The sequence below is a fragment of the Eptesicus fuscus genome, chromosome 13 (genome assembly GCF_027574615.1).
Source record: "Eptesicus fuscus isolate TK198812 chromosome 13, DD_ASM_mEF_20220401, whole genome shotgun sequence".
NCBI lineage: Eukaryota > Metazoa > Chordata > Mammalia > Chiroptera > Vespertilionidae > Eptesicus > Eptesicus fuscus.
Window position 1 is genome coordinate 18,373,420 of NC_072485.1, and position 16,330 is coordinate 18,389,749.

Sequence of the window (16,330 nt, forward strand, 5' to 3'; positions counted from 1 at the left end):
ATTATACTATGCATTTCATCACTCTGCAGGTTAAATTATATCCCCTGGATACATAGATATATGTATAGGGCATTCTTTTTAAATAACAGGAAACCAATAAAATATATCAGCATTGCTTCAACATGATAACTAGAATCCATTTTACATTTTTTATTAAAGCTCCTATTAATATTTCCAGAGAAAATAATTATTTTAAGCACAACATCAAAAATATTTAAATTTCATGTAAAGCAAAATGAATAAAACTCCTGGTCACTGGCATTCTATATTATTCAAATAGGTGTTGAAATCATTTCTGGATTTAAAAAGCTATTTAGGTATAATAGTCAACATTTTTTCTAAGTGGCCTACTCTATATGGCTAGTTTTTAGTTCATATACTCTTACCTTCACTTATTCCTTTAGCAACTCTACAAATATTTATTTGATATTTAATGTGGACCAAATACTGTGTTGAGTTTAGAAAAATAAGCATATTCCTAATTTCTAAAAATGTAAAGGCTAGAAGGGAAAGCAATACTTTTGGTAGAATGTGATACTTGCTCTGGGAGAGGGAGGGAAAGGAATAAAGGAAGCACTGGGTGGGGAAAAGGACAGAATCTGAAACCCTACCTACCAGCTATTTAACTTGAAAACTGAATTTCATGGCCAAAAACTCAAATGGAACCAACAATGCTGTAAGAAACATACTCGGTAAGAAAAGATACAATTTTAAATGTCTCAAATGTGGAAACGGAATGTTTTCTTCAGAAGAAAGGTTGAGCCCTCTGTACTCTACATTCTTTGCTTTGTCTTCAGCAGTAAAAGCAATGTAACATTGCACCTCATGTCCACTTAGAGAAGTTTTCCCCAAAGACTAAAATGGGAAGATGATAACAAGAGAATCAAACACTATAAAATGAAACCATTATAGCTGCCAGAAGAGTGAGCTTTAAATAATGGAAAACACACCCACAGAACATCTGAAGAGGCAAGTGTAGTAGATATTTTGAGATGTTTTTCAATTCATTCTCAGTAACTTTTATGGGAGCATCTTTAAAGACAATGTGTTGCCCTAGCTGGTTTGGCTCAGTAGATAGAGCATTGGCTTGCGGACTGAGGGGTCCCAGGTTTGAGTCCGGAAAAGGGCACATGCCCAGGTTGTGGGCTGGATCCCCACTGGGGGGCATGCAGGAGGCAGCCAATCAATGATTCTCTCTCATCATTGATGTTTTTATCTCTCTCTCCCCTCCCTCTCTGAAATCAATAAAAAATATATATTAAAAACAACAACAATTTGTAGACTTGATGTTACAGAATATATAATTTTAATGTTTTAATAATGATCAATGAAGTAAGGTAAAAATAGGTTGCACTTTCCAGCTAAGAGGTGAGGCTGCAGAGAAGAAGCAATCTCTTTATGTCTCCAATTTTCAAAATGGCATAGTGAAGAGTTACAGCTAGTTTTAATCTGTCTTTGCTTTGAAACATCAAACCAGATTTGGAATATCATTCATGGCTGTGAAATTTTAGGCTCAATGAAGCTTCAATAATGGCTGTGTGGTCATTGTGTCTGTGCTGCTCGGAACCCCAACAGTGGGACCCTTCACCCATCTTCCTTCCTGGGACTCAGTTTCTTCATTTATATATAATTTGCCTGGCTTACAATGTTATTGTGGAAATCAAATGAAACAATAGATATGAGAGACAAAGAGCAAAAGTTCTCTTCATGATGTAAAATTCTATTAATATTATTTTAGCCTAGGTCTTAATTGAATAATGAAACTTTCAAAATTTACTCTGAATTGATTAACTAAATGTTGAAGAGTCTGATTTGTAGGGTTGATTTTAAAAATACATATAACAGAAACATATTTTTGGCAAAGAAGATTGTTCGTAATAGTCATTTATAAATATTAGCAGAAAAGAAGTTATATAATGTAAATCTAACCACATAATCATAGTATGAACTTTATAGGTGCAAGTGATTTTGATGAATATATGAAAATATTTCCAGCAATGAAAATAATAACCTACAAATTCTACAATGGAGAAAAGATATTTACCTAAGGTGTTCACAAGATGATATAATTTAATGTTAAACTTATTGAGAAAGTAGGAAATTTAAAATGTCACCTTCCTAAATAGTTCTATATATGCTCTATGTTTGATAAAAGATATTGAGAGACAACTCACTGGCTGAGAACCTAGAGAGGGACTCTGCTGAGACCTGTCTTAGTGGTTTGGATGGGGGAAGGGGTGCCTTAGTTTTAAAAGGGGATTATGGGTAACACACGTTGGAATCTGCTACAATGGCCTATGGTGTCCCCAGTTAAAACTGACATAACCATTATTCTTCCTAATTTAATTCATTTGAATGGATCCACAAATCAATATGAATAATAAAAGGGAGAAGAGTACAAGAATATAAGAGGGAGATAGAAGTATTTTAAGAAAAATATCAAGATTTGAATAGAGGCTTCTTAAGAAATAAAGCAAACACTGTGGATAAAATTGCGATATTGAGAAAAGATGAGTATTTTTAAGCTTTGAAAATAATTTAGATACTCATTTTAGTAACTTGACTTGAACATTTGATAAAAGTGGAATGCTACAATGTTATAATTTAAAGAGTGAGCTTGACATTATGCATTTATTTACTTATTCATGTATTTATTCTAAATGGTGTGGTACATATGTAATTTATAAAAATGTGTGGTCTTAAATAAGTCTGTCAGATTGGGACAAGGAAGTAGTTCTGGAGTCAAGATCCACTGATTATTCTTCAATGTACACTTGCAAGGATAGCTGGTAGAAAGAATCATACTGAATAAGCTTAATGGAAATTCTGAACTGAAACTCAAGATACTTGGAGTGTTATTTTGCATGAAAATATTTATTAGAAGTTTGCTATACATATTAAAAGGACTAACAAGTCCAAAAAGTAATTCACTATTGAAAATGACTGAGTTAGGGGAGAATTTGGTTTAATAAATATCACTGAAGTAAATCTGATTGACTTCATGGTCAAGCTTAAAAACATTTCATAGACACTAGTAAATTTCATATCACCCACAATGCTAAGTATATTATAAAGATAAAATATCTATCAAAAATGGAGCTTCTAAATAAATAAAACAGCTTGGTAACCCTACCATAGTAAGTACCATAACCAGAAGGTTTGTTTTAGTGGATGATATTTAAATAAACAAAGTAAGGCCTGTGTGACTTAGATGGCTAAGCCTGTCTTTTTATATGTGACTAAAGGACTGGTGCACCAATTCGTGCATGGGTGGAGTCTGGCCAGCCCACCCTGATTGGTCCTGATCGGGCTAGGCCGGCTGGGTGGGTGAGGGGACGCGGGAGGTTGGCCGACCCCATCCCCGATCTGGGTGGAGGGTGCCGATCAGGGGCGGAGCTGGCCAGGGTGAGTTGGCCGGCTACCCTGTCCCATGGTCAAATTCCCAGTCAAACTCCCAGTCAAACTCCCGGTCGAACTCTCAGTCGAGGGGACAATTTGCATATTAGTCTTTTATTATATAGGATAACTTCAGAGGCATTACTTGATTTTGCTGCATTGACAAAAAGTGAAGAGGCGTTTTCAAATTTTGCTTTTTGAGACCATCTGCCAATTAGAGTAAAAATGGAGGTGTCTAATCAGCATGGTGTTTCTATCCAGCTGTGATCTTGAAGTCACTGTAGTCCACAGATCACTCAGATTACACCCCCAGAAACTAAGGAAGGGTCTGGCAATAACAGTCTCAGATGTCATCTAAGGCAGTTTCAAACTGTGCTCAACTGAACATCCAATTTTGAGTAAAAAGCAAAGACATAAAGTATTTTATAGTAAAAAGTTTTAACAGAATTTTATGCAGCATGTAATTATATGAAAACCTCTGAAATAATGCAGTAGTTAACTAAACAGAAAATGAACAGCATTGGTATCTTTTTTGGGGAGGTAGATATTTGGTTGATTCATTTGCCACTCTGTAGTGTTAATGTGCTTAAAAGTTATACCCCCCTTTCTCTTCTGAATAACCCACATGCAATCACCCACTGATAGATCAGGTCTCAAGGCAGTTAATCTAGAGAGGGCTCAAAGGCACACTACTCTTCCTGCTTAAGTCCCTGAATTCTGTTTGGCTTTCTTACTCTGCTGGGCCAGCCTGGAGCCCCACTAAGGTCTCATCAATGGTTCTCCTTTGAAACTCACAGATCACCCCATTTGCTTCTCTTCTGAACCCTGTCCTGCCCCTCTTATTCCTAGACTCTTCAATTGGCCTTTCAAACAGAAGGTATCCACAAGTCCAGAGGCCTTCCCAAATCTCCCTTCTATATAACATTTTCATTTCTTCTCCTACAACACATGGAGCCATCCAGAATCCAATCAGTGTTTGAGGAAACTGGGAAAAAAAGTGATAGGCAATTTCTTTTACACCTTGCAGTTTTGAAGCTTCCAATTTGTATAGCACATACATATTTCTACTAATTATTCTAAATACACTGAAAATGGTAAGTCCTACATTACCTAAACCTAAATATTTTTCTCACATCTCAATATGATGATTTGCTTTAATTTTTTATTCTGTAGTTTACTATCACTGTCCATAATCCAGAGCCTAATTTTAACATGGCTTGTAACAGTATGGGTTAACAGGGAGTAAAAAGTAAATTTTGTACTTTTCAAGGGCAAGAACAGCATATACATAAAGAGGAATACAACAGGTACTATTAACTGCCAACTTTATGGAAGGTATTACAAGGTATTTATCTATACAAATGAATGACATTAAACCAAAGTGGTAATGTCTAATAGACAAAAACAAGAATTCATATAATTTGATCAGGACCATTGATTTCTTTATTGGTATTTTAAAATAAAGTGGGGACCCACTTATATAAAGAAAAATCAACATTGATTTTAGATATATTTTTACATTATGTATCTGATCACTTAAAATGAAGGTTTACAGATAATCCTGAGAAGCTATATCTTTGATGGTAAATGTTTTGCTTTCAAATGTAATATTTTTGAATCACATTTTTTTTTTTCTGGTTCTCTTTGTGACAATGGTGGCATAAAATTTGTTCACAATCTAGAAGGATTTATCAACTCAAGGTAAAAGAAAAAAGGAAACACGAATTAGAAGAAAATGAGTTTAATTTAATATGATCTAAATATTTTGTATTTAACATAACCATTAACAATAAAATTAATTTATTTAATGAGATATGAATAATGATGTTGATAATTGTTTCTGATTTATATAGTCTTACCCATTTATTGCAAAGTAAACCAGGATAAAAGGGATAATTTGGAAGAAAATGTTTAATTTTTACACTGGCAAATGTAATAAAGAGAATTCACATTTCATTCTTATAATATAAATTTATCAAATTCTAGAGTGAGAAAGGATCTTAGAAATTATCTGGTCCAGCCCTAGCCAGTTTGGCTCAGTAGATGGAGCATCGGCCTGCAGACTGAAGGGTTCCAGGTTCTATTCTGGTCAAGGGCACATGCCTGGATTGCAGGCTCATTCCCCAGTAGGGGGCATGCAGGAGGCAGCCACCAATGATTCTCTCTCATCATTGATGTTTCTATCTCTCTCTACTTCTCCCTTCCTCTCTGAAATCAATAAAATATATTAAAGAAAAAAGAAATTATCTGGTCCAACTGTTTCACTTTATGAGATTAATGCCCAAATAGGTCAAATTATTGACTGGCTTTTGGTTACACAGCTGATTAGAGATTGAACTGGAAATTGATCCAGAAAATTCCTGACTTTGGGTCCAGGACTTTTCACTGTATTACATTACATTTATAATAAAATGCAATCCAAACTGAGTTTTATCTGTTTGGGCTCATTATAGCTATGGTTTTCCAGTGCTTCCCAAAGTAAACTGATGTTAATAAGCATGTGACAACATTTCAAATTGGATTTGTAGGCATAAATTGCATTTGGATCCATCCCTTTAGCAAATATAGATGGTATATAGCAGCCACAATCTTTCTCTGCCTCCCTAATTCCATCCATCTTTCTCTCTCCCTCTGTCAAATTACTCTTTTATCTCTTAAATAGGAGTGGGAGAAGGAGGTGTGTTTTTACTTCTCTATTGGCTAAAGACACTATGATGGTTCTATAGTATTTGGTTAAAAAGATTTCCCACTCCATTTAGTGGATTGCCATGTAGATACATAAAGTAAAAGAATACATTACAAATAAAATATTTGGTGAGGAAGAAATGAGTATGCTTATGAATGTTTATCTAAGGCCAATGTGCCTTTCTGACTATGGGTTGCATGTTGAGCTCTATAGCCTGTGAGAAATTTAAAAATCTTCCAAAATTACCATATTTTGAGGAGTAGGACAGCCAGGTTATTTCATTAATTTATTGTATCATAAATAGTCATAAGAATGCTTTAAATATCACTAGTCACTTTATGTAGGAACGTAATTTTTGAGAAGTAATGTAGAAATGTTGACAAGATTAATCGAGTAAATAAAATTGGCAAATAAACCAGACTTGCATAATAAAGTATTACCAATTTGTTACTGGGACTTTTTAAATATTATTCTTTTCAGTTTGGCCTAATATAAAATAATGAAAAATGTGTTTAAATCAAATTGATTTTATCCCTCTGTTTTCTTAGCATTACATGGATAAGAAAGTTTTTACATTTGAACTTAAATTTCTAACATTGTTATTACTCAAAAAATAAAAGTGTATTAACTTACGGCCCTGATGCTTTCAAAATGTCCACCTTCTTTCTCGAAATCGATAGGCTGTCCTTTCAGTGTCCAGTAGAAAATGACATCCAAACTAGCATCATGAATTGCTTTACAGTTAAGAACAATGCTTTCTCCCACTGTTAACTCTGTTCTTTTAGGAGTAAGTTCTATTTTTGTAGGTTCTATAGAAATAAAAATATATTAATTAATATAACACATAGTATTTCCCTGCATTCTATATTTTAAATAATAGAGAAAAACTTAACAAGGAATCTGTGCAATAAAGTTGTTCCAGATACAGATCCTTCTGAATCTTTATTTTTTCTTTGCTTAATCCCTTCACCCTTCTCACCCAACCCTTAACCCCCTCCCCTCTGACAGCTGTCAGTCTGTTTTCTGTGTCCATGAGTCTGTCTCCACTCTGCTTGTTAGTTTACTTTGTTCATTAGATTCCACATATAAGTGAAATCATATGGTACTTGTCTTTCTCTGACTGGCTTATTAATGAACGTGGAGAGTATTATGCTAAGTGAGATACAGTTAAATTTTAAAAAATAGGTACATTTTTATAGGGTTTAGGGCAATTTTGAACCAATAAAGGCTAATATGAGCTGTACATCTAAAGATTACTTAAGATAGTGATCAACTTTGTAAGATATAAATGTTTAACGACTGTGTTGTACACCTAAAACTAATATAATATTGTATGTTGACTGTTATCGTAAAAGAAGAAATTATTCCAAAAAGACAGTGATCAAATAACTGCAATATAACTTGCTATTTTGAATAGAGTAGGGAAGTGATTGAGATAGGATTTTGATGTTGTCTTTATTTCCTGGAATCCTGACTGTAGATACCTGAAGAAGACTGACACAAATCATTAACATTTAGCCCAATTTTCCTATTCCAGCTCTATTGTTGACAATAGCACAATCTGATGAAGCACCATGCTTGATCAGGGGTGGTTAAGATCCTTTAATGTGCAACATCCTTCTGAATAGTCACCGAGAGGAAATATACCAGGAAAGCAATGCCATTATGAATGCTGACATTTTAGAAATCAGATATTCCATGTGGCAATCTAATCTCTGGCTTCGTCAGAGTGGACAATCACATCATACTGTGGTTTAAACTTTGTAAGAATTAGAATATTCCCAGAAAGTAAATATTCCATTTAACAACTTTTTTTTTTTTTTTTGAAAGTGCAAGAACATTTTTATTGCTATAAAAGAAAGTCCTTGGATCCAGTACTGCCTCATTGTTTAGCACAGAGAAGGAATAAGACACAGACTGGAAGTAGAAGCAGAGTTTGATTCCTGTAGTGTCTGCAATAAATGAATACATTGTTTAAATCATGTTCCTTCTAGTGATGTTTGCCCGTTCCCTAAAATATCGGAGTGCTGTCTACTTCACTTTTCTATTTCTAAAGAAAGAGACAGATTAACAACTTTACCTTTTTATGGCCCAAATATGACTCAGTATAAAATACATGTGCAAACGGAAAAATCAATTAAGTATAGCGTTCAACTGTGAAAAATATTCCTCTGCTAACAAAGACACTACCTAAGATATAAGATTTTCTTAGTATGGATCAGTGACATGTGGTCGCGAAGGTTCCAGGCTTGACATCCAGTTCACTTTACAAGTAAACATTCAAGCGGCAATATTTGCAATGTTAACAAATGACATTATGTAAAAAATTCCATTGATGAAAAGGTCAAAGGGCAGCTCTGGTATGTCAGTTTCTCCGAACTCACTCCCACATGCCACAGCCATGTCCTCCTTCTGCCTTTCTACCCCAAATCCTCTGTCGAAGTGGTAATAAGGGAATATTACTGATTATTGCTAAAATTAATCTTGGTAGAGAAAAAGTATTTTTATACTGTTAGCATACTTTTAAATTTTGAGACACCGACTAAAACTTCCCAAAGCTGTCTTCAACCTCTTACATATTGTGTTCAAAGAAACATATTTAAATTTCTACCAACAAGAATTCCATTTCTTTATGGTGCCCTAAACCATGGAAAGGGACCATGTGGCTGTGTTAGTTCTATTTTTACGATGTAGTTTATAAACAGGAGCATGCACACATACATATATACATGCATATTATATCTATTCACTTTCTGATAAGGCCATGAAATTAGGCTTATGAAATATTTAGCTACATTTTCTTACCTTTTACAGATACTGAAGCTATGATTTCAGCAGAACCAAATACATTTTCCCCTCGGCAAACGTACTTTCCCTCATCTGACTTAGAAGCATTTAGGATCCGCAGATTCCCGTCTGGAAGAATAGCTATTCTGAAAATCATTAAAAAAGGTTTTTTTTTTCCCCTCGTTTTATTGAAAATAAGCTAAGTAGTAAGAAACTCTCATGAAGTCTGAAATCATTTTCAAGGTAACAATAAACAAGATAAAAGATCGCTGGGAAAATACACCGTGATGGTAGAAATGTTTTTCCCTTCAAGAAATTATGCAGGAAACCCACTTAATTTCCTCTCATATATAAAAGGGTTAGGAAGTTACAGGTTATTTTTCTTTGGATACTTTTTTGACAGTTAATCTTAAAACTTGTGGGAAAAGGTGACCTTGAATTGGGTTATTAAAACTTATACTATAATATTATCCAGCAATATTTTAATGTTAAGCTTGGGTATTTCACCTCAAACCATGAGCAACCTCAACAATTAAATATAAAAAGAAACAGCATAAAAACATAGAGGCGGGCAGGTATAGAAAGTAAAATTAATTGTGTACAGCCAGGAGATGATTTATGGGAGTTTCTCTGCAGTGCCACTCCTGCAGCAAGGGTATGTAAATGAGACCTGGGACCCATACCTGGCTGCTCACATTGCACTTTTTAAACATAAAAACATGATACCTGAGTTTGCATGAGGGCTCTTTCGAGACCTTTGTTAAAAATGGACCTTGAGCCTTATATGAAGGTGAAAAATTACAGCATTATTAAAAAAATTTTAAAGTTCAGTGAAAATGAGGTTGACATTTAGAATTACCGTATTCTCCTGTGTAGTCATCATTCCAGAAATATACGGATTTAAATTTAATTAGTACTTTTGTCCTTTTCTCTCTTCTAAGCTCCTGAAATATATATTTCACTGGTGCATCAACCTACTCAAGCAACCTGAAACATAATAGAAGTGGCTGTTGTAGTTTTATTTGATATGCCACTAGAGTTTGGACTGACTTCTTTTAGGAAAGAGGAAATAGACTATATTCCTTTTGGTAAGAATCAGTGACTCCACTGAACTTAAAATCCTAAAATTGAATCCTCCTAGTCCTGAAAATGATAGTTTATGCCATAGCAATGTGATAATATTAAACTATTTAGGATACAAAAATGGATGAGTCTGTTCAGTCAACATCTTTTATGTTATTTTAAAATGTGGGTTCAATCTTGCCAATTGCTCAGACCTGACAGTTATTGAGATGATTGAGCTTTTTGTAAGAATTGTATGAGATTATAGGTTGCTGAATATTACAATTTTGCGCTTAGATATTGTCATCAATAAAGATATCAGTTTCAAAACATCAAATTGTTTTTAATATAGATCAAACCTGATTTACAACATGTAGAATGGAGACACATTCAGGAGCAAAGAAAACTAGGAATAGCTGATTTTATTTTGTAATTTATGTCTAGGAGGAATATTAACTTCAGACATTTGAAAAACAGTGATCTCAAAAGTTATATAATCCATTCAAGATGGTCCATCAAAAATTCTGTTCATTTATTTAGACAGCACTCAGTTTCTATAAAAATGGAATTAATGTATTCATACCACTTTAATCCCCCAAATACAATGCTACAAAAAAGATATATTAGAAAGCAAAAATTCTATTTTTTTGTAAATAAATAAACATACTCTTGTGAGAATAACAATCTATTTAAATTTAGCCAAATGACTATAATCTCCACAGATTGTCAATATCTTGATTTTACTGTCCTGTGTAAATTCCAACCTAGTAGGCGAGAAGTTTGGCTTAAAAGTTCACCTCCTTTAAAGAAAGAAATGTATCTTAGATAAGGCACTATTTCAGCTCTTGATTTAAGATAAGTCCTTTCTCACTGACAGCAGACAACATATTATATTCTCCTTTTAAAGATAGTTTATGAACACTCCTGTACTTTAGGCCACTGATACACTGGAGAATGAAGAATTTTAAATATTATGATGTTTTTTATCTGTCAAGAGGCAATATCATTTAACCAAAAGCCTGTCTACTGATGCATATACCACATGCTTATCAGATGAGCTCATTTTTTAACTTAAGAAATAAAAAATAGATTAGACAATGACTGAGATTTACATTATCATGTCTTGCTTTTGCATACCTAATTACTAGATAATTGAATATTGAATAAATATTTCCTTGCAGTTTTCTGCTCCTATTGTCTCCCCTCTGCCATTATTACCATGTGACTACTACATCTGGGATTTTCAGATCTGGGGATTAATCCTGAAGAGGCATCCTTGAACTTGGACTAGAGTAGTAAGGGAGTGGTGAGGTGAAGGTCAGTTGGGGGTAAAGAGAGCTCTTAGAAATGCAAACCAGCATTCTACATCCAGTATCAAGTCATGCTTAGAATATTCTGGTTTCTTAACTTCTCCACATACTTCTGGAGATACCTTGGCTCTCTTCTTGTACTCGATCAGTAGATCTCTGTCTTGTTAATCTGTGCAGTACCATAGTCTACCTAGGATGGCATTGTGTTTAGCCCTGTTTGCAAGGATTCATTGCTTATTTCATTTTTTCTCTTTTTAATCCTTACCCCAGGACATATCTATTGATTTTAGAGAGAGAACAAGGGAAGGAAGAGGGGCAGAGGGAGGGAGGGGGGAAGGGAGAGAGAGAGAGAGAGAGAGAGAGAGAGAGAGAGAGAGAGAGAGAGATATTCATGTGAGAGAGAAACATTGATCAGTTGTCTCCAGTATGTGCCCCGACTGGGACTAAGCTTGCATGCCCCCTACTGGGGATCGAGCTTGCAACCCGCCATGTACCCAGACTGAAAATCAATCATGACCTTCTGGTTCATAGGTTGATGCTCAACCACTGAGCCATGCTGGCTGGCTGCATAGACTGTCTTTACCCCATTGTATATTCTTGCCTTCTTTGTCATATATTAATTGACCATATAGGTATGGATTTATTTCTAGGCTCTTCATTCTGCTTCAGTGATCTGTCTGTATTTATGCCAGTACAATGTTGTTTTGATTACTATTGCTTTGTAGTATAGCTAGATATTAAGTAGTACGATCCCTCCAACTTTGTTCTTTTTTCTCCAGATTGCTTTGGGTATTCAGTCTTTTTGTGATTTTTTTTTTTTTTACTTTAGTTCATTGAAAAATCTTATTGGTATTTTGATAGGAATTACATTGAATCTATAGATTGCTTTTGGGTAATATGGACATTTTCATTATGCCAATTTTTTATATTCCTGAGCATGGTATGTGCTTACATTTTCTTCAATTTCTTCAATGTCTTATATTCTGAGTATAGGTCTTTTACCTACTTAGTTATATTTAGTCTTATATATATATATATATTTATATTTTTATTCAATTGTAAATGGGATTGTTTTCTAAATTTCCTGAAAGTTCATTATTGGTGTATAAAATGTAACTGATTTTTGAATATTGATTTTGTATCCTACTACTTTATTGAATTCATTTATAAGTTTAGTATTTTTTTGTGTGGAATCTTTTTTTTAATTTAAATTCTTTATTGTTTATTGTTTAAAGTATTACATAAGTCTCCTTTTTCCCCCATTGACCTCTCCCCACCTGTCCCCAACCCCAAGCACATACCCTCACCTTCCCTCCCACCCCTGTCTATGCCCATTTGTTATGCTCATATGCATGCATACAAGTCCTTTGGTTGATTTCTTACCCCCTCATCCCTCGCCTTCCCTCAATATTTAGGGTTCTGTAAATATAATATCATGTTAAATGCAAATAATTATATAATTTCCTTTCCAATGTGGGTGCCTTTTACTTATTTTTCTTGTCTGATTGCAGTGGCTAGGACTTAATAAATATTATGTTGAATAAAAGTGATGAAAGTGGACATCTTTATCCTTTCTTGTTCCTGATTTTAAAGAAAAAGCTTTTAGCTTTTTCCCATTGAGTAAAATGTTTGCTGTGATTTTGTCACATATGGACTTTATTATGTTTAGGTATACCCCCCTAATCCTACTTTACTTAGAATTTTTATCATAAACAGATGTTGAATTTTGTGAAAAGCTTTTTCTGCATCTATTGATAAGATCATATAAATTTTATCCATCATTTTGTTTATGTGGCATATCATATTAATTGATATATAAATATTAAACAAATTTTGCATTCCAGGAATAAATCCCACTTCATCATGGGGTATTTTTAATGTATTGTTGAATTGGGTTTGTTAATATTTTGTTGATAATTTTTGCATCTATGTTCTTCAGAGATATTGGCTCAGTTTCTTTTCTTTTCTTTTCTTTCTTTCTTTTCTTTTCTTTTCTTTCTTTCTTTTTTCTTTTCTTTCTTCTTTTCTTTTCTTTTCTTATCTGGCTTTGGTATCAGGATATTGCTAGCCTTGAAAAGTGAGTCTAGGAGCTTTTCCTACTTTTCAGTTTTTTGAAATAGTTTGAGAAGAATAGGTGTTAATTATTTGAATGTTTGGGAAATTGCCCTGTGAATCCATCTAGTACAGGACTTTTGTTTGTTGGGAGTTTTTTGACTACTGATTTAATACTGTTAGTAGTTACCAGTGTGTTCAGATTTTGGTTCTTGCTGATTCATCTTGGAAGATTAAATATTTCTATAAATTTATCCATTTATTCCAGGTTGTCCAATTTGTTGGCATACAATACAATTTTTTTTCATCCTATTTTCTTATCATTCTTTGTATTTCTGTGGTGTCTGTTGTCACTTCTTTTTTATTCCTGATTTTATTTATTTGGGCCCTCTCTTCGATGAGTCTGGCTAAAGATTTAACAGTATTTACGTTCTCTATATAGGGGCTTCTATATATATATAGGGGCTTCTAAATCAGGTGCATAGATGTTCACAAGAGTTATACCCTCTTGTTAGATTGATCCCTTTATATTATAAAAATTTTTTTTGTCCATTGTTATAGCATTCATTTTAAAATCTATTTTGTCTGGTATGTATATACATATATATATATGTATATCTATAATTATAAAAGCATAATATGCTCATTAGACTGGACAGCCCATTGACCTCTCAGACGAAGCCTGGGCTTCGAGGGCCAAGGCAAGCTGCCACGGCTGTGAGGTCTGAGCCCCTTGCACGAATTTCATGCACAGGGCCTCTAATATATATATATGTATATGTATGTGTATATATATATATATATATATATATATATATATATATCTTGATTTTGTATCCATTTAGCCACCCTATGTCTTTTAATTGGAGCATTTAGCCCATTTGCAATTAAATAAATTATTGATAGGTATGCAGTTATTGCTATTTTATTATTTTATGAAATTTTTTATAGTTCTCTGTTTCTTTTTTATTTTCTTGCTCTCTTCTCTTGTATGTTGATGACTCTCTATAGAGAACTACAGGTCACTTTGAAAAAATAAAATGGCATATAGTTTGTTTTGATAATATTTGTTATGCTTCTATAATTTGCCAGGCTGTATACAAAGCTCATTTAATACTTTATGTCTTACAAAGACCCCAGGATATATTATTATACTCATTTGGTAAAGGAAGAGGAAGAAAATAAGGTACAAAGGACTGAAATAACTACCAGGATTTTAGGCCAGGCCTGCTGATTTCTAAAATTTGTTCTGCACTTTCAGCTACTCTACATCGATCCAAAGGAAACATCAAAAGAAAACTTTGCATAAGATCACACGCTTGGTGGCAGCTCTGACCTACAATAGAAGCTGACAGAAGTGGAAACTCAAGGGTAACAAGAGAAGACACATGTTTCCTGTAGATGATGGAAATGAGAGAAATTCAAACTCTTCAACTTGATCAGTGAATTATTTTGAAAGTGAAGGGCCATACGCACTCAAGGAGGCTGGGCCGTCACGGTGCTCTTCCTGTTAGATGCAGTTTAGCTGGAAGGAAGAAGTGAGGTGACCCAGAAAGACATGCATGACAGCCTTTAGGAAGCGAGAGGAAGCCTAAGTGCAGAAGTGACTTTAATTAATGGGCCTCATCCCTGGCTCTGAGCATCACTTCAAGCAACCTGAAGAAATTGCAGGCCCTTTTGTGCTAAGCCACTGAAAGTTTCACAGCCTCCAGGCTCCGAAAAAGGGCGAGAAAGGAGGCTGCCTCTTTGTCAGGGTTGGATATTAAGTGCTTGTAATTAACCAAACAAAACAACTCTCCCGCTCCAAATACACACACACACACACACACACACACACACACACACACACACACACACACTTACATTGTTCTTGTTCTGAAGAATATTTCTATAAGAATTTATTTGTCACGGGCACATCAAACTAAACATATGCAGACCTACTCTCCATCATTTCCCTGATATCATCCTCTCACTTCAGTGAAACCTATTTTTTGTGAATTTGTATGAAAAATTCTGGGTGTGCATGTACCTATTTTGTGGAGAAATCTATACAATCTTCAACTTGATCAGTAAGGTTCCTCAGATGTAACTTTCCTCAGATTCTCAAGGGGTTCTGGGATGAAAACAAGGTTAGGAACCACCAGAAAGTCCTTTGTTTTATAGATGAGGTGACTGTGCCCAGAGAAGGAAAGCTTAGAGTATTTCTTTTTTTAAAGCTCAGGACATAATTCAGACTATGACCTCAGAAGTCATCGTTTACTTTCCCCTCAATACAAATTGGTCAAGTCAAATTTATTCCCTTTTTTCTTGGCTTACTGGAGAGTCTAAATGCAGTGAGGAACACACGTGAGGTGGTTTTACTTTATCTAATCACTGCCTTTAACCATGTTCTGTTAAAACCACTTTTCCATTTCCTTCAGACATCCCATAGCTTTTAAATAACTTTCAGTTGTTACAAAGGTAAAAGTTCTCTCTGATTTCCTGCCCTCCTCCTCCTCACCCCTAGCTTAGCTCTGACAAATGACCTGGACCCAGGACCCTGCGCTGCAAGGAGCATGGAGAGTGGTCTCTCTTCACACCTTTCCTCCTCCTTTTCCCAGTTCTTCTTCTCTGTGCGTCAGAGTAAGGAGGAGAGAGATGGAAAGGAACCAGTGTCCCTTACTCAGTTTCTGTTGTGGTCCTTACTGGGGTGCAGCTGTCCCTCTGGGAAAAGCTCCTGTCCCCCAGCCACGGTGGAAGCAGATCCTCTAGCAATGGCTCTGTGAGCACATCTATGAGTCTTTGGGCCTCCTCACTGCAGAGCCCCCTCATGCAGTCTCCTCTGTAGGCCCCACCTTTTCCAGCTTCGACAGCTCATGGAGCCCAGCAAGCTTGTGCTTGCCAACCTTCTCCAAGTCTGTCCAACCCATGGGAGCTGCACATCCTCTGGCCTTCTAAATGGTGGGAGTGTCGGCTTCTCTCCTGCCCCTCCCTTTCTGCTGTCTGTCACCTCTCTCCAGTTACGCGCTCCCCTTTGTAAGCAGGGCCAGGAGCCCAT

At 35.1% G+C, this 16,330-nt stretch overlaps 1 protein-coding gene across 1 annotated transcript in view; it reads right to left on the reverse strand.

The window, feature by feature from the left end:
• Window positions 1–16,330, reverse strand: part of CNTN5 (contactin 5) — a 465,423-nt gene that overhangs the window by 119,115 nt on the left and 329,978 nt on the right. Inside the window, exons 12-13 of the mRNA XM_028157040.2 lie at window positions 8,888–9,015; window positions 6,716–6,891 (exon numbers count right to left, since the gene is read on the reverse strand). Of these exons, the coding sequence (XP_028012841.2) occupies window positions 6,716–6,891; window positions 8,888–9,015 (304 nt within the window). The remainder of the gene's footprint in view (window positions 1–6,715; window positions 6,892–8,887; window positions 9,016–16,330) is intronic.